General features: G+C 42.0%; 1 protein-coding gene and 1 long non-coding RNA gene across 3 annotated transcripts in view; one reads left to right on the top strand and one right to left on the bottom strand.

Moving 5' to 3' along the window:
- The window catches only part of fat2 (FAT atypical cadherin 2), an 85,269-nt gene that overhangs the window by 32,387 nt on the left and 25,243 nt on the right, over positions 1–27,639 (bottom strand). For both annotated transcript variants that reach the window (XM_041047559.1, XM_041047560.1), the window contains exons 6-16: positions 27,095–27,302; positions 19,888–20,027; positions 19,245–19,307; positions 18,417–18,629; positions 17,656–17,866; positions 12,962–16,629; positions 11,782–12,178; positions 9,140–9,339; positions 7,810–7,963; positions 6,966–7,199; positions 4,146–4,535 (exon numbers count right to left, since the gene is read on the bottom strand). In XM_041047559.1, coding sequence (XP_040903493.1) covers positions 4,146–4,535; positions 6,966–7,199; positions 7,810–7,963; positions 9,140–9,339; positions 11,782–12,178; positions 12,962–16,629; positions 17,656–17,866; positions 18,417–18,629; positions 19,245–19,307; positions 19,888–20,027; positions 27,095–27,302 — 5,878 coding nt within the window. The remainder of the gene's footprint in view (positions 1–4,145; positions 4,536–6,965; positions 7,200–7,809; positions 7,964–9,139; positions 9,340–11,781; positions 12,179–12,961; positions 16,630–17,655; positions 17,867–18,416; positions 18,630–19,244; positions 19,308–19,887; positions 20,028–27,094; positions 27,303–27,639) is intronic.
- On the top strand, positions 7,092–7,666 carry LOC121188044. Its single transcript, XR_005894677.1, has 2 exons — positions 7,092–7,209; positions 7,577–7,666. It is a non-coding gene; the product is annotated as an uncharacterized LOC121188044 (long non-coding RNA).

Genomic DNA, 27,639 nt, shown 5'->3' with positions numbered 1-27,639 from the left:
CAACCTCTGTGTTAAATCAGTCCTTTCTGTTTGGCTTGACTGTACAAAAACACAGTTAAAGCTAACATCCTTCCAGTTAACCTGCTGTGAATTTCCTCTGAAGCAGACAAACTAATCTTTGCCTCTCTGACAAAGAAGTGAAACTCTCCTTTTCTTCCCAGAGTAAAAGTCTTGGCACTGATTTGCCATCGACCTTTAACTCCTTCCAACACCTGCCACTGCTGCAAGCTCCAAAAGCTAAAAGCAAAACTGTGCCTTTTTGTACTATTAGTGGAAATAATTCCCATCCAAACAATTTCCCTCCATATTCACACAACGTAAGCTGCAGAAACCACCAAAGGCCGACGTTCTTCTTTGTAAGTCGTGATTGTGCAGGTAATTATGCTAATGTGTGAGATTTATTGCGACAGTGATTTACAGCTGTTGAAATCCTGAATCTTGTGTCTTAGTATAAGCGGAGATCTGGTTTGTGCGCTGCAGTTCCTGCATGGCTGCCTGTGCTCCCGCTGCCAGCTTTCTGTCAATAAGGGTTCGTATCTGTGTTTTGTGTTTTGCTCGGTGCAGTGTGAGCGCGTTTCTCTGCACAGCGTGAAGCAACTTCTCAGAAAGAAGAAACTGGGTGAAGGTGATTTGTCACTGTCAACTTAAATGACTCTGTTTCCCACATGTCTTATTGTGTACACACACAAACACACACGCACACTCAAATGCTGGTTTTAGAAAGAAGCCTTTCAAATGCTAAAGGTGATTCAATTTGACATCAGTTTAAAACTAAATAAAAGCAGCTTTTCTTGGACAGTAAATGGGCCACAATATCAAAACACACAAAATGAAATTTCCCATAATGCATTTGCTCTTACCACCTAAAATCCCTGCTTCATTTCTGATTTTACTGTTCAGAACAAACATGGACATGTATAACATGAAGTGAGCAGGTGATAAAACAAAAGAAAGTATAATTTGGCTTTAACCTTGACCATCACAGGTGCACGTCCAGCTCCCACCCTAACCTTAACTTAAACCCTGCTCTGATCTTAAAGCTCACTCCTGTGCAGCCGACATTTCTGTGGAACACTTCCATCATTAGGAGACCGCAGGTGTTTTTCTCTTCATAATGGAGCTGTGTTTGTTTCCTAAACAGTATAAGTGCAATGTGTTCATCAGATGAGCTTCTGACCAAACCCCAGAAACGCATGATCTAATGACAGTTCCAGCTCCACCATAAGGAATCACAGAGTAATCTTTGATCAGAATGTGTCCTTTAACACCCACATAAAACAAACTTACACAACATTACAGAAATCAGACACAACATGTCTCAAAAATATGCAGAAAAAAAAAAACTGCCAAGTGTTTTTGTTACTTGTAGGTTGGATTACTGCAATTCCTTATTACCAGGCTGCCCCAACAAGTCTCCAGATGCTGCAGTTGGTCCAAAATGCTGCAGCGCGAGTACAGACAGGAACCAGGAAAAGAGATCATATTTCTCCTGTGTTATCTTCACTGCATTGGTTCAGGGAAATTTAATTTACCCTGTCACATGGGATACATCCCAGCCCATCTGGCACCTGCAGTAAGATATGACAAACTGCAGAGTGTCAAGTGTTTGAAAAACGCCTTCTGATTGAGGGCCAGTGTGAGATATACTGTTTACCACCGCACCCTGAACGCCATCCGTGGAGAGGTTTACAGATGACGCACAGCTTCTATAATTTATTCTTATAATCTTTAATCATTCTGGGGGAAAAAAAAAAAAGAAACCAGTGGTCTCAGCAAGCCAGTGAGTCATTCTGTCTTCGTCATGAAGTGGACGGGGAAAAAAACAAACAAAAAAACAACTGATTAAAAATTTACGTTTACAAAAACAGAAGACTTCGTACTGTCAGCCTGTGATGATGAGAGAGAGAGCAGGGTGATACCAGTGAGACAGTAACACTAACAGAGTGGTCTTCTTATGGCCACACTTCATCGTGCCATTTCTCTCCAACCAATTTTTAATTTCTGAAGAAATGTATTTAATTCTCAGGCCTTTAAATTTCAGCAAACTATTTCTAACCCAAACTTTAAAAAGTTTAAAGTTCCCTGTTCATCCAGGTGTGGTGGTTGTTGGGAGCCGTGCATGGCTTGACAGCAAACGTGTCCTTGGGACAAAACAGGCACTGAATGAGAGTCATCTCTCTTAAAGGCAGAGTTTGGCATTTATGGAAAAATTATTATTTGCTTTCTTGCCAAGAGTAAGATGAGAACTGATTTCACCATGTCTGCCAAAGAAGACTGCACTCGGTGTACTTCCCAAAAAAATGCTGAACTCTTCCTTTATGGAAACTTCCATTTCAGTCAGTCTGGCCACAGTGATCATACTAATGGTGTTTTAACGGAGATTTGATCCTTCTAAAGTTTAGAAAAAAAGTTTTGTAAAGTTTAAACCGGAGTACAACACAACAGGCAGCAGAGTCTGAGCTGGATTTACTGGATTCTGTATGAATTTTCATTTCTATCACTGACATGTCTACACAAATGCTAACTTTGCAGTTCAAGGCAAAGACACTCACATGTACATGTGCTGCAAACAGACAATGACATAAATCAGGTTATTCTGACAGTGACGCCTGTGAATCAACCCATAAATTAGAATAGTAAAAAAAAAACTAACAGAAAGAAGTGAGCATCAGGAGATGCCTTAGATTGTAGAGTTACAATCCTCATTAACTCAACCCCCTGAACAACTGACTGGGGTTAGTTTCTGAGTGGAGCCAAACAATTTCATTACAGATTCCTCGCTGACTGTGGTACCAACTTCAGAACACCGCCTGAGGTATTTATCCCAACAGACCCTTCTCAGCCTGACTATTCATGCAATCAGGCACTTTTTAATACCAGTTTAGAGTTTTTGACTTCTAGTTCAATGTGTCTCATGAATAAATATAAATTTTCTGCCAAAACATACACCCAGCCCCGGCTGGAGCGAGCTTTTCTTTTGCTGAGTTCAGTTGGACATTCTGATCGCCACCTCTCGGCTTTTCAAACTTTTAAACTTTCTTCTCTTTCCCCCAAATAATGAAACCAAATGCGGTGGACAGTGATCAATGAGTGTGGTTCTTCTGACCAGCTGGCCTTTAATGATTTATTGGCAGCAAGCTGTGAGATGGTCCTTCACAGTCCAGAGGGCAGACTGCTGCTCCCTCCCAGACTCTGCAAGTTTTTAAATCCGGCAGGGGACAGAGCACATGAAAGCTCTGGGCACTAAAACTTCAGGTCAGAGGCCCACTTACTTCTCTAACTCCAACTTTTAGCAAAAATAATTAACATTTTATTTTATTAAAAAAACAAAAAAGGAGGCTGGATGATCTGCTGATTTTGAAGCATAGGACAAAAATCATAGCACTGATCTGTGATAAAGAAAAATCTCCTGGGTGTTAAAAAAGTGTAAAGTTTGAAGAAAACTTCCAGGCTTTTAATTCTCTAATTATCTGTCAAATCTTTAAATTATGTGGCTAATTCCAATTATAATTTATAACTACGCCCACAGCACCTTCATCTGGAATGTTAAAAGTGTGGCATATTAATATTCAAAAAATATTATAATTATTAATTTAAAGACATCACTAATTAACCGTAAACCTGTGACACAGTCGACGGCCGCCTATAGCCACCATGGAGGGGAATTAAATCATTACTTTCATTACTGATTCCTGTTTTATGCCACAGAACGATCCAGATGGATTTATAGCACAAAGAAGCTGCTGGAAAAAGATGATGATGTAAACGCTTGAAAGAAATGATCAAGGTCAATTATCAAAATCAAGTCTTTCCCATCTCTACACGACATGTGAGTGATATTAATCTTGTCATCTAACTCTCGGAAAGAAAGCAAATTTATTCCCTGAAGCTTTCAGTGTTTCTCTCAGTGATGGATAGTGACGGGACTAAAATACCGTTGGAACAAACAGAAACTGAGAGAAGAGCGGGAGATCATTGGTAGATCATTTTAAATTTTAAGAAAAACACTTGTGAAACTTGGTTCCACATATTTAGGTCTGAGAGTCACAGCTGAATATTTTTCTGAGAAAGATGAATTGATTTCATACGATGCTTCACCTGGACGAGGTGTGTGAACCTGGAGATAAAGATAAAACTGTTCTAACCTGTTCGTGAGTCTAGCAGGAACCGTCCGTCCTCGTTGCCAGAGATGATGCGATACATGACAGGATCCGGCCCTCCACCATCTCTGGTGAGGGCAGAGACACTCAGCACCTCCGCCCCAACCGCTAAGGATTCTGGGAGCTGGGCGGTATACTCGGAGCTCAGGAAGACGGGCTGGTAGTCGTCCAGGGAGACCACGTCCACCGTCACAGTGGCGATGGAGTAGAGGTGACGGGGCAGGCCGCGGTCGGTGGCTTTTACCTTCAGCTCGAAGGTGGGCGGGGTGTCAGCGGTCAGAGGTCGCTCCAGCCGCAGGATCCCCGAAAACTCGTCCAAAGAGAAATAACCATTGTCACCCGCCAGGAGGGAGTACTTCACCTCTGAGTTTATACCTGGAGAGAATGAACACGGAGACGAAACACATCTTTATTTTAGAATTTATTCTATATTCTATCTTTATTATTATTAGAAGTGTAGTTATAAGCCTCAGGGTTTAAGCAATTAGAGCTGCCTGAATTACAGTTTATTAATATTTACAGTTTAGGAGGGGATTTAATGAAAGTTTGAAAAGCAGTGAAAAGAACGGTTTGTAGTGAATAATGTTCTGTGCAAACACTCTCAGAGATAAAATCACTCTGTGGTTGAACTGCTCCCCTTCAGGCAGCACAGGAGCTCACTGAAATCGGACTGCTCTCTAATATTCTGGCTATTACAACCGAAAATGTCCCTTTTATTATTGCTAGTGAGAAAAACCATGGGACAGTGCTGGATCTTCTAATAACAAACCGCACAGGTCAATCATTGCCTTTACCTGATCCCCATTAAAAATGACAGCATGCCCCTGCAGCTCACAGGAACATGTAACACGGCGAGTTTTGTTTTCTGAGGTCACAAGCTGAAAGGTTTGGGAACTGCTGTTTTTGGATAATTACAGATACCAGTGGGAGTGCAGAGACTAAAAGTCTGTTATGGCACATCAAAGCTTCAACAGACAGGTGGTTTCACTCTGACAAACTCAGTTTTTAGAGTTTAACACACTAACTGGCCTAAAGATGGATTCACAGTAACAGGCCACATTTTTAAACCGTGGATTTTAAAGCACCTGCGGTTTAATTGCTTCATGTTGTTCTTAGTTTGCTCGTTAAACAATGTTCAGATTTTTAATGAAGCAAAGAATCAGCAGCCTCTTGATTTCTGTTTACCTTTTGTGACACCTGAGGTTTGTATTTTTGTGTCCTCTCTCTTCTTTCTCAGTACGTCAAAGTGTGTGATACATTTCTTTGGCAAATAAAACGTCCAAGAAAAAAAAAAAGTTAGTAAGCTATTAGTCATTGTTGTCTGTGAGAACGTTGGCTGGTGCAGAGAACGAGGACAAGCTGCTGCACATCTGAAGGAGTGGCTGACCTGTTCTGTCTGCTCCTGTTTCCCTTCCTACACAACTCTGTGTGAGTGTGAGTGTGTGTCTGAATTTTGTCTTTGTGCGTACAAAAGTGTGTGTCTTTGTGTACTAGTCTTTGTATGGACAGGTTATTTTTTTTCAAACCGTGTGTGTGTGTGTGTGAACTGTGACTATTGTGTGAACGTGTGTGTGTGCAGTGTGAGGAAAACCATCCTTTGAATGGCACATCAAACACCTCACGCTGACTGAACACTACCTCTGCTTTCAGGTGAGGGAAGTCTACGCTTTACTCAACTTTTATCTGACTTTACTGTTCCAGCACCTGAAAACCAACCAACCAACCAACCAACCAAGCAACCGTCAAAGGCAACAAATGAACGAAAGATTCAAACACTGCAGCAGAAATTTGTACCAAACTGTGCCGGCTCACTTCGGCCGGGGGAGACTGGCTCAGATTTGCTCTGAAAACAGTGTGATCAAACTGTCTGTTAAAACACTGAGACAGGCTCACAGCGCTGTAGAAGTGGGATTAGAAAACAAGAGGCTTACATAAATCACAGGAAAGAGAAAAAATAAAAGAAAGTAAAGAAAGTCATCACGGTGTAATTCAAAGGAAACAAGGACAAGATTAATGGACAAACACCATATCAAACCTAGACAAGGACTCTTTGTTAGTTTGGTCCTTTTATGTGAGGAGAGAATTTGAAGCCTGTGAGTCTTCATGTTAACACCTGAGCAAACCAGCCTGCATTTCATCCAGTATCTTAACAACTATTTCCAGATTTCTATGAAATTTGCAGAGATATGTTTTCAGCGTCCCCCTCTCCTTTACGCCAGATCATGTTTATAAAGTTTCATTGTGTGGCTGCTACTATATTTTCTAAATATTTGATAAAACATGAAGAACAAAGGGACGAAATGTGGTGAATAAACGTGTTTACGCTCCGTCGACCTTACGGCTTTCCTCGGGATAAATATCCCAACACTCACAAGAAACAACTGAACATATTACAAACAGGCGCTGAATATTGATTATCGACACGACTAACACAGGTGACAACATTTTAAGGTGACTGTAATGCTGTGCCAGGGTTAAGAGTTCAAATCCCTGGGCAGCGAATAATTACGGCACAGCTGGAACGATCAGGTGGGTGTTTCAGAAAGCAGAACACTGGGAATGGCTGACTTGTTTATTATGTTTAGGATCAGTAATATCATGTTCACACACACACACTCTGTACTGTACACACACAAAGGCAAGCCTGTGTATTAGGCTTTAATAGTGTAAAAGGGATTGCTAATACCATGATTAAGAGGGTTGTTACAACACGTTCTGACCTGAGAGAAATGATATAATGTCCTCTGTGCTCTTATTGTGTTGCAACTGTGAAAATGACATTTGAAAAGCTCAGCATCGACCTACCAGTGTCTGGGTCTTTGGCGTATATGACGGCGATGGGCGTCCGCACGGTCGTGTTGTCGAACACGGTGACCTCGTAGTGGCTGGAGGAGAAGTGAGGCGGGTTGTCGTTCATGTCCTGGATCATCAGCAGAATGTCCGCCTGACAGGACCGCCCCCCACCGTCCGTCGCCTTCGCCACCAGGTTGTACTCGACCTCCCTCTCACGGTCCAACACAGCCAGAGTGAACAGCTCACCTGGGGAAAGGTGAGGGGAGCGGTGAGGTCAGATTTTCACCCTGTTTAACATTTTCCATGACGTGGTCTTCAAAATATCTTCTTAGTTACAAGAAAAATGATTATTTTTTATTGTAAATGATAATATCATGATATCTATCTTAATTTGCTGCATTCTATGAGCATGTTATTTATTACATCAGTAGAAATTCTTCTAATTTGATCTTAATCTTTACGTTTCCAGACATTAAGTGTAAGGCAGGTGGGTGAAAAGTCAGGGGATCGCTTCATCCTCAACTGTCAAGATATTTGTAGCACAGTGTTAGTAGTCAGTCAGACTAACATCACCGTCTCTACAACCTCTCTGTTACTATGGCCAAAAACTGTCTGTCTTCCAGGCAATCAGCTGGCACTGAAGACGTGAGGCGAGGATATTATGACAGAAATAAAGTGTGATGGATGTCAGTGAGGTGCCTCCGAAAACGGGGGGAAAAAAAGAAGTGACAATAGAAATGTTATCAGCACAAAGCCCGTCTGAGCAGCTGCAGAGTGCTGATGGTAACTCAAACACTCAGAGCAGCTCACTTAGACGGAGCACTGGTGTTTTGACCCCAAACAGACATAATCATACCTGTTCTGTGGTCGAGATGGAACTTGTCTGCGTCAGGGCCGTGGAGGGTGTAGGAGATCTGGCCATTAGCTCCCACGTCTGGATCTGAAGCGGAGACCTTCAGCACAAACATGCTGGAGGGCGAATTTTCCATCACCACCTCTGTGTACACCAGCTGGATCAGGAGGATAACAACAATATTCAGGCCTCCATTTGCATAAACATTTTCTGGAGTGTATGGAGTGTAGGGAGTATGTAGCACAAACACGTTTCACAGCATTTATAGCCTAAACTGATTTGCAATGCCTGTCCTTCAATGGACCTAAACTATATAACTTAACAAAGATTAAGTCAATATTCCTTTAACCATGTATAAAATGTTTACAGTACTAGTTACAGATGATTAAAATTATGATCATTTTTAAACTAAGAGGAGAAATAACTTGACCAGGTCCTTCAATGGTGTACAGAACAAACTAGAGAAGCTTTTAATTTTTTAATTACTGTTGAAGTTGAAAAACAGAGTGTATAACAGACATTGTACTTACTATCACAAACCAATGAATAAAGATTATCCAAACCACTGCCTTTTTTATATTATGGTTTACTCCATTAAGAGCAACTGCATCAGGTCATAGCTCCCAATATTTAGCTGTTAGGAGAAAACAAACTCTGTTTGTACTTGACTTTATGACACTAGTGCTAAATGTGTTATTTGGAGAGAGTACTTTCCTCTCAGAACTGACACTGACATGTTTTTAGTTGTGTGTGTGGGCTGCAGAATAAGATACGAACAGAGTGAATCTGACTGCTGTCCCTGCAGATCTGCAGCCGCGGTGGTGCTAATGTGATTGAAGGAGAGGTTTTTAGAGTGTAGAAGGAATTCTCTTCAGATTGCTTCCAATAACAAATTATTTCATTAAGATAGTAAAGTTTTTACGATACAGGTTGCTGGAGTCTTAAAATCTAACTTTTTTCATACAAAAACCACAAGTATTTAATGTGTTCTCAATTTTATCCTCAGTAAAACTCTAAATCAGACTAATGAGATTCTTCATTAGTAAAAGTTTAAGGAGGCACTGAGTGGCAGGCGGGGTACCTCTCAGGCTTAATTTACTGAGAAACATTACTGGTACAATTAAAGGTGTAAAGAAAATGTGCAAAGAAAAAAACTAATTTCCCTTTTCAGCAGCCGGTGGCCAAAAGCATTACTGTGAGGACCGTCTCCAAGTTAGGCATGTGTCTGACCAGCTGTTGCTGCACACGGAGTTAATGTTCGATGGATAATGAGGACAATGTGACGCTGTGATGTATCTGACCTGTAAACAAAAGGGTGAAATAATTCCCTCACCTGTTCACACAGTGGACTGTTGTCATTGATGTCCAGCACGTGGACTTCCACAGTAACTGGAGCCTCAAACTTCCCATCAGTGGCGGTGACTTTGAGTGTGTATCTGTCTTTGGTCTCTCGGTCCAGACGTTCCTTCACGATCAAACCCCATTCGCCCTCGTCCTCTTGGATGATGGCAAATTGGCCCAACGGGTCTCCGTCTGAGGGGGTAATGAAGGACCGAGTTACTTTACAGAAAGATTGTTTCTTTGGTAACGGTCCCTTAGTTAAGATTCCAGCTTTAGAACTTTTGTTAATCTAAACTCTGATGGACACTTACGCCTATTTATCAACTATTATTCACTTACCTACTTAGTAGCAATTAACACTTCCTCAATTTCCCTTATAATTTCTACCAAATTTAACAGGTTTTTCTTGGAAGTGTAATAACTGTAATTAACTTTTAACTTTTTTTATTTAAAATTTAACTTTTTTAAATTAAATTTTAAGAAAGTATGAGAAAAGTTTCGAGGAAATTAGCTGGAAAATACAGGAACCATGAAATAAAGAGTTACCGTTTCTTTCACAATAACCTAGAGAACGAGGTGACACCATCGCATGTCTGTGAAAAACTGTGAAAAACCCCAAAACCTTCAGCTCAGAATAATGGAAGACGAGGAGAAGCAGCACATTCTCACATTTTGTGCTTTTGCTTAAAAGTGACTTAAATGATTTATCAGTCATCAGATCGACTATTTAGAAGATTCATCTACAAAAGCTAATACGCCATTTACATTATCTTTAAACTCAACACACTTATATGTTCCAACAACAATTAAAAATGAATGAATATGTAAACGAAAATGGCCATCACAGTCTTATTTCTGACAGTGTGGAGGAGGCTTTGCTGTTATAAATGGGGCACATGCATTTCTAAAATTCTGAGATGAAAACTGTAACTGCTTTTTCTCTGACACTGGCTGGCGAACGTGGCCATCAGTCGTTACGTTACAACAGATTGCATCACAGACAGTCAGCCACCTTTTGTCTGACAGGTGATGAGCAGATGGAGCCGCTACAGACGTCGAACAAATGCTTCAGCCTCAAAAAGGAAAACGTCTGAATTCTCTGCAGCTGTCAGAAGCTGCCATACAGGTCTTGTGAATGACTTATTAAACTGTGTTGTGGGTTTTCTTGGCAGCGACAAAACACTAATTAGGTGCTAATGTCCATAAACAGACTGCGGCACTGAAAGGAACAGGTGTGTAAATCTGCTAATTAAACAAATGTAGATGACTTTATTAAAGAATGAGGATGTGAGACACTAAAGGCACTTTAAAGTGAGGCACTTTAGCTACAGACTCTTGAAGGTTGATTCTGGGTCTTTTTGGACAGTGGATGTTAATACGTGACATTCATACCTCAAAAAAAACATTAATTATGTAGAGATTCCCCAGGAATTTTACTCTCTGTATTGCATAAAAGCCTTTGAAACCTCACCGTCAAAATAAAAACGCCATGAGAAAGTTTTAAAATCTACATGGTTGTAGTAGATCCTCAAGGGAAACTGTTACTGCAATACAGTGTGCACCATCAACATGTGAAAGCACACACTCTGTGTTAAAGGTAATCATGCATGGTCACTTACAAATGGATTTCTTTGATGAAGTAAAAGTAAAATTCAGATTCTAGCCAATGTTTTATGATAAATAGATTAAATTTGCCACAAAAAGATCCACCACAGGTTGACTGTATGTCAGGGTAGTTTCACAGTGATGATGAGGTAAATATGATCTTACTGCTACACACATGTTTCTGTGCAACATCATCAAATCTTGATCATTTTATTATGTTATATGAGAAACAGGGCAATAACTACCATTAAGGAGGAGTTTACATTGTACAAATACACAAGCATTATAGTGCACATGTTTTTTATTTCAAAGCTGATTCTAGAATTATTTATATCTTTAAATGTATATTTTTTGGACTGTGGAGGTTGAAAAATTAAATGTTTTTTTAGTCCTTAGTCGAAAACTTTCTCAGGTGGTTGAAGTGCAAAGGGGGAACTTCAGACTCCAGATCTTAGTACTTAAAAACCTGGCTCCAGTCCTGGTGACAAACTCCTGAAAATCACAGTAATGAATTCTGAATTTTGTTGTGTGAGGCAGCTTTGGTGTAGACAGACTCTCTGAATAAGTAAAATCTTCACATCGATCATTCGGGTGGTGGGCAGCGTTAACATCCAATATTTGCTTCTGTTTATGTTTGTTTTTTGAAAAGCCGCAGCTAAAGCCCACCATTCATAAATAATTCCAATGCAAATATTCCCCAGTTACACTTTCCAAAAACAATGTTGTGACAACAAGCTCCTTTTAAAACAGTCTGGGTTTAACTGTCTGGACAAAAAAAAGAAGATCTGCATTAATTTGAGGCTTTGTTTTGTTGTTAGCCGCGGGGTATCCAGTTGGTATTCCTGCCTTATCAGTCTGTTGCTCTTTGTGATTACTCTTTAGCTGAGTAACATAATATCATGACTCAGCAATCAGCAGATTTCATTTCACCTCATTAACGTCTTGATAAATTCCAACAGTGCAGTACATCTTCAGTGGGACGGCTGATAAACACAGACACACGAGAAACACATTCATTGTCAAACATACCTGTGATGTAACACGTCACCAAGCGGTTCTCCAGAGACACATCGGCATCTGTGGTTGTCATGGAGATGATGACTTCACCTGGACTGCTGTTCTCCACCACGGAGCCGCGGTACACGTCTTTGGAGAACTTTGGCGGGTTGTCGTTCTCGTCCGTCACCGTCACCTCCACCAGGACGCTGGACGACAGCTTGACATCGCTGCCGTGATCCGTAGCGACCACGTTGAACCTGTAGACTCTGGTGGCCTCGCAGTCCGTCTCCTGTACAGTCGTGATCCAGCCACTCTCGCCATCGATGGAGAACACCTTGGTAATGTCGGTCGTGTTGTCATCAGGCAGTGACTCCAAGCTGTAGGTTACAAGACCATTGGTGTCTGTGTCTGGGTCGTTGGCGGTCACCTGTGGGTAAATATAAGCAGTTGGTGGTTGCATTCAGTTTCTTTAAGTCAAATTGTACTTATAATACATCAGCATATTTTAAAGTAATTGTTTGGTCTAAGACATGTCAGAAAATAGTGAAAAACGTCCATTGCAATTATTGCCCAAGATTTATCTTAAAATTACCTGCTTTAACAGACCAACAGTCTGAAGCCCCAGAGATATTCATTTAATTATCAAAAAAGACTCAGCAAATATTGACATTTGAGAGTCTGGAAACATTTGGCATTTTTCCTTTAAAAAAATGACTTAACAATTAATCGATGATCAAAACAGTTCCAGACTAATTTTCTATCAATAGACTAATCATTTCAGCTCTACTGCAAAGTCTTGCTTTCTGTTTCTACAAGTACTAAATATAAACAGCAGGTCAATATTAATTTCGGAGATATGGATCAACAGAGCTAGGCTAGCATTTTTCTCATGCTTCTACTGTTTGTGCTAAGCTAATCTAAACACGCCACAGAGAAGTTGTGTATTGAACACAGAGAAGAAATTGGTTTTGTTCTCCCCATTTATCTGAGACATAAAGAAAGCAGAACATATTCTACTGATGTAAAATCTGCTGAAAGTTGGATATTGTCTAAATGTAATGAAGGGCCAAATTAACAATGTATTCCTCAGTGTCTATGAAAAACTAACTTACAATTGTCTTTTGCTTGAACTACTGTGGACCTCATACTGTCAAACTCACTCTCGGTATCAGAGCAACAAAGACTCACAGCCGTTCTTTCTTTATCTCACCTGAATGACAGTGGTTCCAGCGGGCATGTTCTCAGCCAGGAAGGCCCTGTATGGGCTTGCATCAAACACCGGCTGGTTATCATTCACATCCTGCACCTGGATGCTGACAGACACCAGTGATGCCACATCAGTCCCGTTGTGGTTCCCCTGGGCGATCACATCTATCTGGTACCACTTTGTCTTTTCGTGGTCAATGGTCTTCTGCAACAGCAGAGTTCCGCTTTCTTTGTCCAAGCTGAAAACTTTGTCTTTGTTGCTTTCAACTGTGTTCCCATTCACCAGGCTGTAAATGAGAGGCATGTCGGAGTCGGCCCTCACAGAGCCTACTTCCGTCCCTACGGGGATGTCCTCAGCAGCTGAGAAGGTATAGAGAGGCTCTGAGAACTTTGGAAGAGGAACCTCGGGAGGAACCACTTTGACTTGAACGGGGACTGTGGTGTTATAGAAGGGCAGGCTACCATCACGAGCCTTTACTTTGAAGTTAAAGATCTTGTTCTCCATGCCGACAAGACTCTCTTTGACACTCACAACCCCGGTGAAAGGGTTGATCTCAATGATGTCTTCTGTCACTTCTTCGGCTTCGTCTACAGTGTAGGTGACGTCTGCATTTTTGCCATCATCTGCATCATAAGCCATGATCTGAATGACAGGGGAGCCTTTATTTACAGTTGACTGTATAGAAACCTGGTACTCTGATGCTTTGAACTGAGGTATGTTGTCGTTCTCATCGGTGAGAATAATCTTGACAGTGCAAAAGGCCACTTTTCCGCCGCCATCTTTTGCCATCACTTTAATAGCTATGACCCTCTGGGCCGGGTTTTCTCTGTCCAGTGGCTGCGTTGTAACAATCTGCCCATCATTATCGATGGAAAATTTCTCATCAGCAAGTTTGTTGATGATGGTGTAGTCAACGCTGCCATATGGCCCATCGTCAGGGTCAATGGCAGCTAATCGGATCACACGAGTTCCTGCCTCCGCATTTTCAGCCAGCTCGGCCTCATAGATATTCTGTTTGAAGTAAGGACTGTGCCTGTTGCTGTTAATCATGTCAATATTGACTGGTGCCGTTTTCTGAAACACTCCGTCAGACACCGCCACTGTCAGGTTATAGAAAGGATCCAGATTCCTCTTGCAGACGTTGGAAAAGGAGATGATTCCTGAGGATTCATTGATATTGAAGTAACGGCCTTCGTTCCCTGAGAGGATTTTGTATTTGAGGTTATTGAGGTCACTGTCGTCGCGGTCTGAAGCTTGGATTTTGATGACTATGTGGCCACACTTTGCCATTTCATCCAGTGTGGCTTCATAGTGGGAGCTGACAAAATCTGGTGGATTGTCATTGACATCTGTGACATTTACAAAGACACTGGCTTCACCACTAAGAGGAACGGTGCCGTTGTCAGTGGCTGTGATTTTCAAATTAAAGTGCTTTGTGTTTTCATGATCCAGCACTTGCTTTGTGACAATCAACCCGCTCTGAGCATCAATCTCAAAGAAATCAGTCTCATTCCCCTCCGTTTTCATGATCTTGAAGATCAAATCTTTATTTCTGCCAGAGTCCGTGTCAGACGCAGACAGTTGTATCACTGAAGTGCCAACTGGGAGCCCTTCAGCAACATTCACACTGTACAGTAGCTTTGAGAAAACTGGTGCATTATCATTCACATCCTCCACTTCTATTTCTATTGAGGCGTCAGAGAAAGCTCCGGTCACAGAGTCAGTCGCTCGAACCGTCAACACATGCATACTCTGACTCTCGTAGTCGAGGGGGTTGGTGATGGTCAGTACACCTGTTTTGAAATCAATGTGAAAGTGTTTTGAGGCATTTTCTTCTTCAAGATTGTAGATGAGCCGATAGCCTTCTGGGTTTCTGGCCTGGACGTGTAAGATGGTGGTGAAGGGAGGAACATTTTCAGGGACTTTCAGCGGGTAAAGAAGAGTCTGGAAAACTGGGTTGGTCCGATTCCTCACTTGAATAGTGAGCTGTGCCAGGGTGCTGTGACTGGGCTCACCTTCATCTACAGCCAAGACTGTCAACACATACTTGTTCAGGGCTTCAAAGTCAAGAGGCCGCTGAAGGGACACGTCGCCTACATCAGGATCTATTCTGAAGAGGTCGTAGTCTTCCACCAGTGAGTACATGATTGATCCATTCTCCCCTAAATCTCTGTCGATGGAAGTTACTTGATACAAAACATCTCCCGGTTCAGAGTCCTCAGATATCATCATTGAAAATGGCAGGTTTAGAAACTGCGGAGAGTTGTCATTGACATCATCTATAAAAACCTTGACCTGAGTGGTAGCCGTCCTGGCTGGGGTTCTCATGTCTTGTACTTTCACCACTAAGTCATACACATCTTGTTCCTCTCTGTCAAAAGGAACACCTGTTGTTTCAAGCACGCCTGATGTCCGGGAAATTGTGAACCTTCCCATTGGGTTTACCACAGAATACAGAAGCGGCTCATTTAAATAACAACCTGCAGCTTTTAGTGCTGCCAGAGTTTTAACTGTCTTCAGGTTTTCTGTAATGCTTGCTGAATACACTTTGTGTTCAAATCCAAGATCACTTGTTGTTAGGTTTGTTACATTTATCGTGACAGTAGCCGAGTCTTTGTAGAGCCCGTCAGAGGCTTTGACAACCAGCTGGTAAAACGGCCTGAACTCAGACACGTTGCTCACGGTGATGACTCCAGTATTGGGGTGAATTGAAAAGGCATTGTGAAGATTCCCCTCAGTGATGCTGTATGAGACTGCCGAGTCGGCGTCATGGGCCATGACGTGCACGACCTCTGTATCTCTGACAGCTGGGAAAATGATGGATGGCTCGTACACCGGGGTGGTGAATTGTGGAGGGCAGTCATTCAGGTCCAGGACACGAACAGTGACCTTGGCAGGCTCTGCTGCGTACAGTGATGGCTCCCCTGAGTCCTTTACCTGCACGGTGAAGTGATACTCAGCCCTGGATTCAAAGTCGACAGGTGAAATTAAAGAGATGGTGCCCATACTGGAGTCTACCTTAAAGATTTTCTGGATCTCCGGTTCAAGGATCTGATACACCAGCAGAGAATTTGAGTCTCTGTCTGCATCTGAACCCTGGATGACCAGAGGGGTGTTTCTTTCGCCCATCACCATGCTGTTTATGTGAGCTGATTCACTTATTTGCCCTAAATATTCCCTCTGCTGAAAAATGGGAGCATTGTCATTCTCGTCAATCACATAAATGTAAACCACAGTCTTGGACGAGGCTCCAGCTGTAGTGGAAGCTGTAACTTTGAGCTTGTAGGAGGAGCACGTCTCAAAATCAAGGTGCTTTTGGGTTGTGATCAGCCCAGTGTAGGGGTTGATATGAAATGTCCCGTTTGGATTGCCACTTTCTATCCCATAATGAACTGCAGCTGGGCTGGAAGCTGAGATGGTGACCACTGCTGTTCCGAGGGCGCTTAACTCACTGATCTCTGTTAAGTATTCGTCCGAAGGGAAGGCTGGTGGGGTTTGGTCGGAAATGCGGACGTGGATGTGGATGGAGCAGAGGTCACTGCGCGGTGGGAAGCCCTGATCGGTGGCCTTCACCGTCAGGTGGAACTGGTCCTGAGGCTGAAGGTCCAAAGGTTTAGCAACACTGATGGAGCCCAGCTCTGGATCGATGGAGAAGATGTTGTCGATATTACCTGCAGGAGAAGAAATAATGTGTTACACAAATGAACACTCAAAAATGCTTTTAGTCTTGTCACATTTATGCTGATACACTATGTTTTTAGTCATAGACCTTTTGTCATAGACTTGAAGGTCCACAGCTGAAATGTTGTGACTTTTGTTCAGGAGTCCACCACTTTTTCATTAGATTTCATTCTCCTGTGCTTTAGATTTGGTGTACACTGTTTTTTTTAATAGACAAAATCAGTTTAGTGAGAAAATAATCAACAGATGAATTGACAATGCAAAGAAATTGTTAGTTACAGCCTGGAAATATTTCCACATTTTGGGAAAATATTTGTTCACTTGCCAAGAGAATTAAAGTCACTTCTGCTGCTTTGGTGAGATTTATTTTGTCTATTTCATTGAAACGAGAGGCACTTCTCTGGGAACAGCTACATCTACGTCACCATATTGGCCAGTTTTATTTCTCTGGTTTTCAGAAAGAAAAGTCTTAAAGGTTGAATCTCAGACAGTATTAGTTTTTAAGGTGGATGTTCTTTGCTGTGTAAAACACCCTGAGCAGGCATAATGTGTTCCTCTGCAGGAGTTGGGGCTGTGCCATTCTCTGCCACACATTTTCCCAAATGCTTTGATCAGACAGTCCATGATCAACAATGTCCTCTGGATAAATCCTACGCTACTGCAAGAGAATACAAGTTGTGTGGCTCAGCCGTTCTCCCAGGAGGTCAAGATGTTTCAGCTCCGTGTGAAAAGCAAAGTGCAAGAGACAAGAGTAGGACTGAGACCACGAGGTTGAAATTAAAATCCCAAACACAGATACACTCTGCTCTGTCTTTCAGGTATCATCACTGTGTCCTTGAACCTGCTCCTTCACTGGGGCTAAGTAGCCGACATTTGAAGGCTGTGGTTGTCTGGAGCAGCTCCCGGTGGTCAATATTAGAAAATGGTGGCAGCTTCATTGAATGAATGTGAAGTGGAGTGAAGCTAAAAAGGAGCAGGCATAAATAAAAGATAAATATGAACCCTTTGCTGCTCACCAGAGTGCAGAGAGTAGCTGATGACAGCATTGCTGCCCATGTCCTTGTCCAGTGCCTTGACCCGGACAACCTCGGAGCCTGTAGGGGCCAGGTTGGAGATGCTGGCCTCGTACCGAGGGCTGATGAAAGCTGGTGAATGGTCATTACAGTCCTCCACCTGAACCACCACCTTCGCAAAGTTCCTCTTTACTGGGATCTCCTGATCACGCACCTGAGGAGGAGGAGGGAGGCAATGTTTGAGTGCATGGTGGCGAGAGAATGTTATAGTAGTAACTATACGTCTGTGTGCCATGTCTTTATAATCTTCCATTTAAAATGTAAAAATGTATAAATTATCATTATTATTTTGACTTTTCTTTTTAGGTGCATTATGGATGATTAATCCATTATAGATGGATTTTTTATCTAAGGTCAAGTGAAAACCAACCACATCCAAATTTGGTGATTTTGAATTTTTCAAGTAAATCAAAGGATTGAATGTTTCCTTTAGAGGTTGAGAAAATTCTTAACAAGAATTATTAACATGAAAAGTTGACATTTAAAGGATGAGGTGTAAGCTTGGACAGCAACTGTACTACTGGGCAACGTGCTTTTACAGAAATGTTAAAAACACAATGAGGTAATCACAACAAAACTCTCAAATAAGAACATTCTTTGTACAAATGGTGCTGTATATATAAAGCTTATTATTATTATTTGGTGTTAGTCAGTGAAGGTCACAGGTAAAAGACTCAATTCTGCAGAGATAACATTATCATTACCATGACAAAGAGAGTATGAACAGAGATCATCTCGTAGTCGAGCTCCTCCGTCATCACCAGGACTCCACTCTTTGGGTCCAGGTGGAAGAACTTGGTGCTGTCTGGATGGAGGCTGCTGTGGATGGAGTACACCAGCTTACTGTTGGTGTCCATGTCCTGGGCACTGATCTGCAGGATGTCCTTCCAAGGGGAGGTGTCCTCAGGAACTCTCACCTTAAAACACACAGCAACAGAGGAGGAAATGAAGTGAAGTTATATTCCAATATAAATAATCGAAAACAAACAAACACAGGAAACAACAGATTTAGAGAAATGGTTAAGGGAACTAAATTCTTCCAATTCAGTTTCAATTTGAAAACTGTTTTTATTCATGATGGTGGTCTGACTAAGGACGGAAAACATTTTGATGATAAGAAATAGTTCTGCTAGAGAAGAGACAGGACCACAGAAGAAGAAAACAACAGCCTTATACTGTCTGTTGTACTTCCTGATTATCACAGTAAAGTATCCACGCAAGGGATTTTTTAAATTTGTGTGTATGTTTAAAGCGTTATATTTTTAAATAAATGTTTTAATACACCTCCATGGTAAAGCTCCCTATTTATCACAATAAACATAGAAGTCAGGATTGTTAGGAGTTAGAGTACTTTCAGAGAGTCGACAGCACTCAGCTGACTTTCACACCTGGCTGCATCTCTGACATACATCTAATTACCTGTAAATAATGTCCTCTTGGACAGTTCTTTCTGCAGTAACTCTCCTGTAAGCTCTATTACTCTGAATTCTGTGTTGAAATGAAAATCTACTGGATCTCTCCTCAACTCTCACCTTGTACAGCTGCTTCACGAAAACCGGCCGATGTTCATTCATGTCCAGCACACGGATGTAGGCCTGCAGTTTGGAGATGGAATACACAGGGTTTGGGAAAATAGATGCTCAGCATGAACGACATTAAATATGGAAGGCGGCATCAAAGCTGCTGCACATTCAGCACCTGACCTGCTGCTGCCTGCAGGATTCAAGATTAGATTCGAAAACCAGAGATTTTCAAAATCAAATGAGGACAGAAAAAAAGTTGTTGGATGTTTTTGTTTAATGCAGTTGGTTCGGTTCAGTGAGGTTGATTAATACAACGACTTCAAGATGTCATCACTTGTTCGCTTTGATCTTTGTTCGATTGCCTTGTTGTATTAGTTTAGGTTCATGTTACACCACTATAAGTCGACGGTGGATTTAGAGAGAAAAAAAAACCCATCATGAATTAATCTAAAAGTAGATTATTCAATAAGTTTTGATAACCTTTGTCTCCTTAAACCAAACACAATGTTGTATTTTATTTATTAACATTCTCACTTCTAAGACTTCACCTGTCTTATTTGATTTAATATAATATAAAAAATGGATTTTTTATTACTTCCTGGGTCAGGCAGACCAGTTTTGCTAAGAAAGTACGCAAGTTTTTTTTCCCCACCTGAGTGGTGGCGTTGTGGTGGCCGTCTGTGACCTGCACCGTCAGATTGTAGTTGGAGCGCCGAGCCGCATCGAGCCTGCGGGCAATCGAGATGGTTCCGCTGTTTCTCTGGATGTCAAAGTCCTTTTCCTCATCACCAGCTGAGAGAGAGAGAGAGAGAGAGAGAGAGAGAGAGAGAGAGAGAGAGAGAGAGAGAGAGAGAGATATGAGGGAAACAGGTAGATTAAAACAAGAAGAGGTTTATTCCATCCGCTGCTGCTGCGACAGTATGTGAGGTTATGGATCAGGCTGCGTCCAGCTGTCACATGTAATGTCTCAGATAATGTGTCAGACTCTGCAGGTCTGATATTGACCAGTCGCAGCGATGATGCATCATAATTAATGATCCACTTTCTAACTTTGTAAAGTCCAAACCTCCTCAACATCCGTCCTGGGTGGGAGTAAAGTATACTAATGAATTTTAAAGTGGAGTGTGTTCTGTCCTTTTACCAATGTGTTCACACCCTGTGCACCCAGGTCCTGGTTTTCTGGAGAGAAATAGCTCATGCTTGGGCTGAATGTTTCTGATAAATTTACGCTGTTAAAGTTATTGAATTAAAATGGAACAAAAAAAAAAACCTGAAGGGAGTAAAGAAAGAGAGAGTAAAATAGATTTTCTTTACTTCACATGAATCCATCCATCACAGCAGGACATTTTGATGGCCTCTTACTTACAGACCGTGCTGAGAGACCAACTGAGACACACAGACTCTCCACAACAGCAACAACACTGTCTGACTTTAAATGTTTATGTCCAACCTTGATTTCTGTCTCCTGTTCTGCCAAAAAATGGTGGTGGAGGGTGAAGGGATGAATGAGTAAGGAAATTAATAAATGTTAATCAGTGAATATTCACTGGTCTGTCATTTATTTGGGACTGCATTAAAGCAGCTTGAGAGGCTGCGTTGGTGGGGGCGTGTTGTTTGAGCTAAAGGTGAAAAATGAAATATTAAATAAGAAGTAAACATCACTGTACTCGGTCATGTCTGATCCTTTATTTATCCTTTATTTTTCCCTTTCTTTTTCTTTCTTTACAAATCATCCAATTTTGAGTCATACTGTTCTTTAAATGTGCAGAAACACAGTCACTCTGTCCATCTGGTTTTCTCCTCTCTCCTTTGCTTCCTTTATCCTCTCTTCTTTTTCCTGTCTTTCACTCCCTCCTTCCTTCTGTTTTATTTTGTATTTTTCTTGCCTCATGTCTTTCTCCCTCTCTCAGCAGGTTGTGTGTATGTACGTGAGAAAGGTAAACCTCATGCCTGCTCAGCCAGATGGTGTTTATTGAGATATCCACCTTGCAAAGGGCTGCACACACACACACACACGCACACGCACACGCACACGCACACGCACACGCACACGCACAAGCACACGCACACACACACACGTGTGATGGCTGAGGCTGCACGTTTTCATTTGTGTGAAAAGAAAAGTGGAATAAAGCTTTAAATTTCTCTATTTTTCTACCTCCTGCTGTTTTTCCTCTTCCCTTTTCTTACATTACACACAAAAACAAAGACACACACATTTTTCTGTTCCCAATCGATAGATAATCAGGTCGTGCAGGGGTCTATTTCTGTCCCTGACGCCTTAATGAGCGAGCTGAAACACTGCAGACCAACCAGCCACATTGACAAGTCTGTTTAAGTGACTTAGATTTCCAGTGGACTGAATTCCTGTAAGAAACACATCAGCACCCAGGGAGCCTTTCACGAGAGGGAAGGAAAAGAAGAACAAAAAAAAAACAAAAAACGACTGAATGAGATTCAGCATCGCACATCGCCGGCTTTTGTCTCAGCACAGAGAGAGGAGGAGCAATTTTTCACTTTACTGATCATCTCCGGGCAGAAATGATATTTCTGCCAAGGTTGGAGGTTCAATTCCCTATTGGGGCAAGCCATGCAAAAAATATATTTTACCCAAGTGGTACTGTGAGGACACCACAATGCATGTTTCACAGGAGAAAAAGGATGTTCTACACAGGAATTTCACTGACACTGTTATTCATCCACCCATCCCTCCATCCATCTTCTAGATGTTAATCTGGGTCTGGGCTACGGTGACAAGGCAAGCTGATCGGCCTCAAGACCATCCGTCATTTAACCATCAGCCATTTAACAGGCCATCCTTGACTTACTCCCAGCAAATGCTTTTATGTAGCACAATATGTGGACAGTTTGGAGACTATGAGAAAGAAAGGTTGATGCAGAGCAGAAAACACAAAGAGTCTTGTGCTGATGATGCACAGGGCAACAAATTAATGCCCCCAGTATTTTTTAACAGAAAAAAAAAACAACTGACTATTTTTTAATGTAAAAGAAGTTGATTTTAGAGACAGAGGGACTGCAAACAAGGTCAGAGACCAGCACGCTTGGGTTGAAAATGTTTCAACTTGAGCAAGAAATTTCTAGAGGGTTTCTAAATTTCTGTTTCCTAAATGTAGAAAGAAAAGAAAGAAGAAAAGAAGAAAAAGAAGGGAAATCACAGAAGAGGAACCGAGTTTCTGGTGACTTCTGTGGATTTTCACAAACCCACCAACAAGGCAAATTGTTGTGCAGTATCTTCTCAGAGAGCCCAGACCGGGTGGTAACTGTTGCTGTAAAACCCAGTGAGACGTATATTATACTGGGCTATGAAAATAAACGTGCCTCGACTTGTATAAATTATTCTCAGTCTTTTTACACTGTGCAGGATCAGTGCATGAATCAATGAAAACCTCCTCCCTCGACCCTCAAAGGGTCAAACTCAGGCAGCGCAACTAGGTTATCAGAATAACTGATCAGCTGAGATGGAAGCAGACGCTCCCCTTCAGGGCAAGTCGAGGAGGGTTACCTGAAATGACCACAAAACAGATGTCCCATTCTACTGCCACTTCCTCCAGTAAGTGGATATGCTCCCAGGCATAATACAAGGGGGATTAATTCCTCAACTCATCCTGCGTCTGACTCTGGGTCTCTTCCAGGTCCTTGAGCTCAAGAAAGGAGGAACAGCCACATGCTGGCCTCGCCCTGCAGTTGTCTTATTTGAGTTACTCCTCAGAGGCCGTGACCACAGGTGAGGGTCAGAAATGGAGATCGATTGACTCTTTTCTTTGACTTTCTTCTCCCCTGCTGTTGTGATACAGTCACAATAACTTCTACCAAAGTGTGACAAATAGTGAAACTTTATGGGATGAGCACAACTTAGACTTAGAACATTTAAATACAGTTTATGCTCCTCTGCCATCAAAAGATCATAGAAATGCTTTTCAGCTATGCGTTCAATGGAAAAAAAAAAGTTAGGCTAGGCTTCCTCAGACATCTCAAATCGTCCAATCACAGTTTCTGTTTTCTGTTTGCCATCTATTATGGAAGCATCAAATATCCTCTGGCTTCAGCTTCTTAAATATTTTCTTTTTTCTCTGTTCAGGTTTTTAAAAAGGAACGACTTGTGTAGACGTGGTTTAACCCATCCCTTATTGGACCTTACACTGAAATCTGACCCTTCACACTAAGAGAAAAGATTTCTTTTCATACAAGTAGTTTTCATTGCCATTGTGTTTCTAGCACAAACTATCAGGAAACCCTGCTGGATTCAGACCCGGAGCCTGAACCCGTCCTCTCTGAGCAGATGCTCAATCTTCCCCTGCAGAGAGCCGCAACCTCGGACCTGCAGGCACTGACCCTCATCCCGACCACATCGCACCCAGCTATAACCCGCTTCAGCGCACAGATCAGAGATCGCAGTCCAGAGGGATGCAGAGGCGCAGCCCTCGCCCGCTATTTGATTTCCTGTCGCTGATTTTGTGTTTCCACTTGGCTCTAAGCGCAGCGTGTTGTTTTTGTTCAGATTCACAAGAGGTGTTTGAGCTATTCTGACAGCAAGGGAAGTCTTCATTTGTCTCACTGAGTTATCTCACGGACAGCGAGAGCTGATAGGCATCTGGGCTCTGCTGCTGGAGAGGGGGAAGGCAAAGCGGGGCGATAAATACCTGATCATATCGGCATGGGAGAGGAGTCCTGTGACACAACAACCCTCATCTGCCAAGGCGGTGATGAGGGTCAGTGATACACAACTGTGGAGAAGACCAGGGTGAATGAAAATAGAACGAAATGGAATAAAAACATGGCCGTCGCTCTCCAGTCTCATCATGAAGAGACAGAGACAAAAAAAGCTTTTTTTAAAAATTAGGTTGGACAAGACAAAGATTTAGAGAAGAGAAGGAGAGGCTGGGTGGGTCTGACGGTTGACAGGCCATCAGTGATAATTAATGAGTTATGTTCACAGACCACACAGGGAGAAAAACGCTGCACAATTATCCGACATTACAGCAAACACTTCAGCTCTGACTGACTGAACACAGAGCTGTCGCCACGACTGCAACCAGAGAGAAAGTAGCACCACACAGAGGTGTTTTACAGCTACGATCTGAATGTAAGATGACTTTTATTTTTATGCTGTTTCACCTCACAGGTATTTCTAAGTGTTCAAGGAGAAGTTAAATGTCATGGCTCAATTAAACAGGTATATGCTGATGTATATGCTTTCAGATGGAAGATATTACGGCTGCGAAAGTGGAAAAATGACATTAGAACACAGTGTTCGCGATATTATGCAATCACATTTCATTTGGGCTGTTAAAGAGTCATCAGTGTGATGAACACGATGAGATGTGTTAATAAATCAAAAATAAAAGACGCAAGAAGAAGAGAAAAGTACAAAGAATAATGAGTGAGGCGAAAGTCCTGAGAACTAATTTGAAGAAAGAGTCTTTTTTCTAAAATCATTTTGAAAACTATATTTAAGAGGCAAACGTTCGGGGTGATACAGTAACGAACAGCAAGTCTCCGCAGGACGATCAGGACTCCTTCACTTCGTGACATAACGAACGTCATCAGACATCCGGTGGCAGCAGCTATGAGACAACTGAATGTCCCCTCAGGGATGCAGAGAGAGCCTGTTGTGTTCTGCTGAATTCTGGCACCGATCGACTTGGCACAGCGAACCGAGCAGGAGGAACCTCGGACTTTCTCTGCACATGCTGCCCCGCCTGGCAGGAAACGGCCTGGCAGACCCTGATGTGTTTTCCTGCGAGGCTCAAAGGGAACGAGACAAACGACACCTCCGGAGTCAGAGGGCTGATTTCCACTTCAGCTAAAAAAATGTTTTCACGCCTTTCATTTTCCGGAAAGCTCTCTGACAGAGACGGTCCATCTCACGATGTTCGGGGCTCGAGAGAAGCCAGAGAAAAAGAGAAAGAGGAGGATGAGAGGGGAGGAGAAGAGGAGGGGGAATGGCCAGTTGTCCCACCTGTGGTGATCTGGCAGGTGATGAGAGGATGGCTGCTGCTGATTTATCCTCACTGAGAGAAAACGTCCTGCTGATACCACTGACACCAAGACCTTTTTTTCCTCTCCTCCTCCAACCTCTTCTCTCTATCCATCCATCACTAGGAGCACATATGTCATATATCTATCTATTTCTAAAACTTTCGGCTAATACTGGAAGGAATGTATTACAGAACCTGTGTGGCTCCCAAGCAAATGTAAAGGAATGAACTGCTTTTTAAATATTATACAAACTATAGGCATAACTTCATACATAACAGAAATCATACACATAAACAAAAAGGGAATTATGAAAAAATCTAGAGCGAAGTTGTGAAGATTTGGCAGAAATAACCATCAGCAAACAGTTTACTGTTTTCTGTCCATAGTTTGGTGTTTGTGTGCTCATGTGTGTGACTGTGGGGGTATTCTTGGAAATGTAAGGTGAACAGGGTCAGTCAGTGTCAACAGTCACACCCCACCACCTTACGCTGCCCCTTTAAGGCCCGTCAAAAAGTTGTTTTTCACCGCGTCTTTTCTGTGGATTAAATGATCAACTCAGTTACCATTCAAACCGAAAACAAGCAGCTTTACCATCACTTCAAAGGCCTTTGTACATCAGAGCCTTCCACATAAAGTTCCCTCTCATTGTCTGCTACCGCTGGTCTCCACGTTTGTTCTTTAATGCATTTTTTAATTTTTTTTTTTTGTTATGTTTTCCAGCTTCAGCGACAAGATAAGACAATAAGACAGAGACACAACAAACACAACAAACACAATTATAAACCCAAAGTGAGGTGGACTACACATAACCATCCATGAACACGGCACCTGCCGTTCGTTGGGTCTACAGCGAGCTACGTTGTGTTCAATCAATCCACTTTTTCTGGTGATCTGCTTTTCACTTCTGCTTGTTTTCAATACTTTTTTTGTACTGTATATACAACACCTGGGTATTTCCTGCATTGATTATGGACTTTGACACCAGAAAGTCTTAAACATCAGCACTAAGCATCCAAAAATCCACAGAAAAACACACATACTATAAAACTCAACAGCTGAAAGTCGCACAGAAAGTGATGAAACTGATCAAAACTATTCTGGGAAACAACTAAGTAAAGTTTAAGGGGCTGATTGAGAAAAACTGGGGTTGATCAAAGAAATAAATTGCGACACTTTATCACAGAACGACTCCTGGAAACACTGAAATTCACGGATTGATGATATGTATCAGTGAGAACATCAGATAGAACATTTTCTTCCTTTAACTCACACACCTATTGTTTGTCTCCGCCCTGCTCAGACTCTAATATCATTCACTGTTGCAAGACTTTGCTGACCTTTAGAAAATAACTTGCCTCCAGTTCATCTGGAGACTCATAAGGATGGATGGTGGTCGTAACCCGTTTGTATTCTCCGGTGCAAGCTGGTGCTTTACAAGTCAGCACTTTGGTGTAAGTGGCAATATGGTGAATGTCAGATATCATTTACTAATATGTTGTGCCTTTTGTCCCGGCTGCAGCAGCTTAACGTCAGACAGAAGCAGAGGTGGAGAAACTCCCTCGGATCTATGAGAAGTCATTATTCTGTGATGACTGAGCTGATTTCAGATGGTTCTTGTGTTTTGTTTTCTACTTTTTCTTCTCAAATTGAGCGTATTGTGAAAATAAATATAAATAGTTCTTCTTATCCATCATTTGTTTTCTATCGGAGGATCATTACCCTCATTAGTGTGATGCTTGTTTTTCATCAGAGCTTGAAGTTTATTTTGTTTCACCTGCACAGCAAACTGATCAAAGCTCAGCTCAATGCCAGAGAGTGTGTGTGCGTGTGTGTGTGCACGTGTGTTCATTTCCCCTCACCTACGATGTCAAACCACCTCAGCCGATGCGTCTCTGTCATGATGATTCCCACCATGTGAGTGACAGGCTCCGTTTCCATGACGGCAAAGGTGAAGTGGGGCTCGTCAAACGTGATTGGCTCAGCAGAGGAGGGTGGGCGGGCGACCCACTCGATGTCGAGTCGGGCCGTGGATGATCGCGATGGGCTGCCCTGGTCTGTGGCTTTAATCTGGAAATTAAAATGGAAATTAAATTAACATTTTAATGAGGGTTTTACTAAGAATAGAAATACTGTAAGAGAACCGGCCGTGACACTGGAGGTCTCTGCCTAACATGCAGTTTTGAAAAATGTCTGTTTGGACCATGGATGTATTTTGAGAGGAGCTGAAACCATTAATGAAATTAGTTGATCAGAAAGAACATTAACTGGAAACCATTTTTCAAGCAAAGATGCCAGACGTTGTCTGATTCCAGCCTCTTTAACATCTTCATCTTTTAGTACTAAATGAAATATCTTTAGGTGCACAAGTGTTGATCAGACAAAACCTTAGATTCTGGGAAACTGG

Source organism: Toxotes jaculatrix, chromosome 10 (assembly GCF_017976425.1).
Source record: "Toxotes jaculatrix isolate fToxJac2 chromosome 10, fToxJac2.pri, whole genome shotgun sequence".
In the NCBI taxonomy this organism is placed as follows: Eukaryota; Metazoa; Chordata; class Actinopteri; family Toxotidae; genus Toxotes; species Toxotes jaculatrix.
Note: the sequence above shows the minus strand (reverse complement) of the source record. Positions and strands in the feature narration are given on the sequence as shown.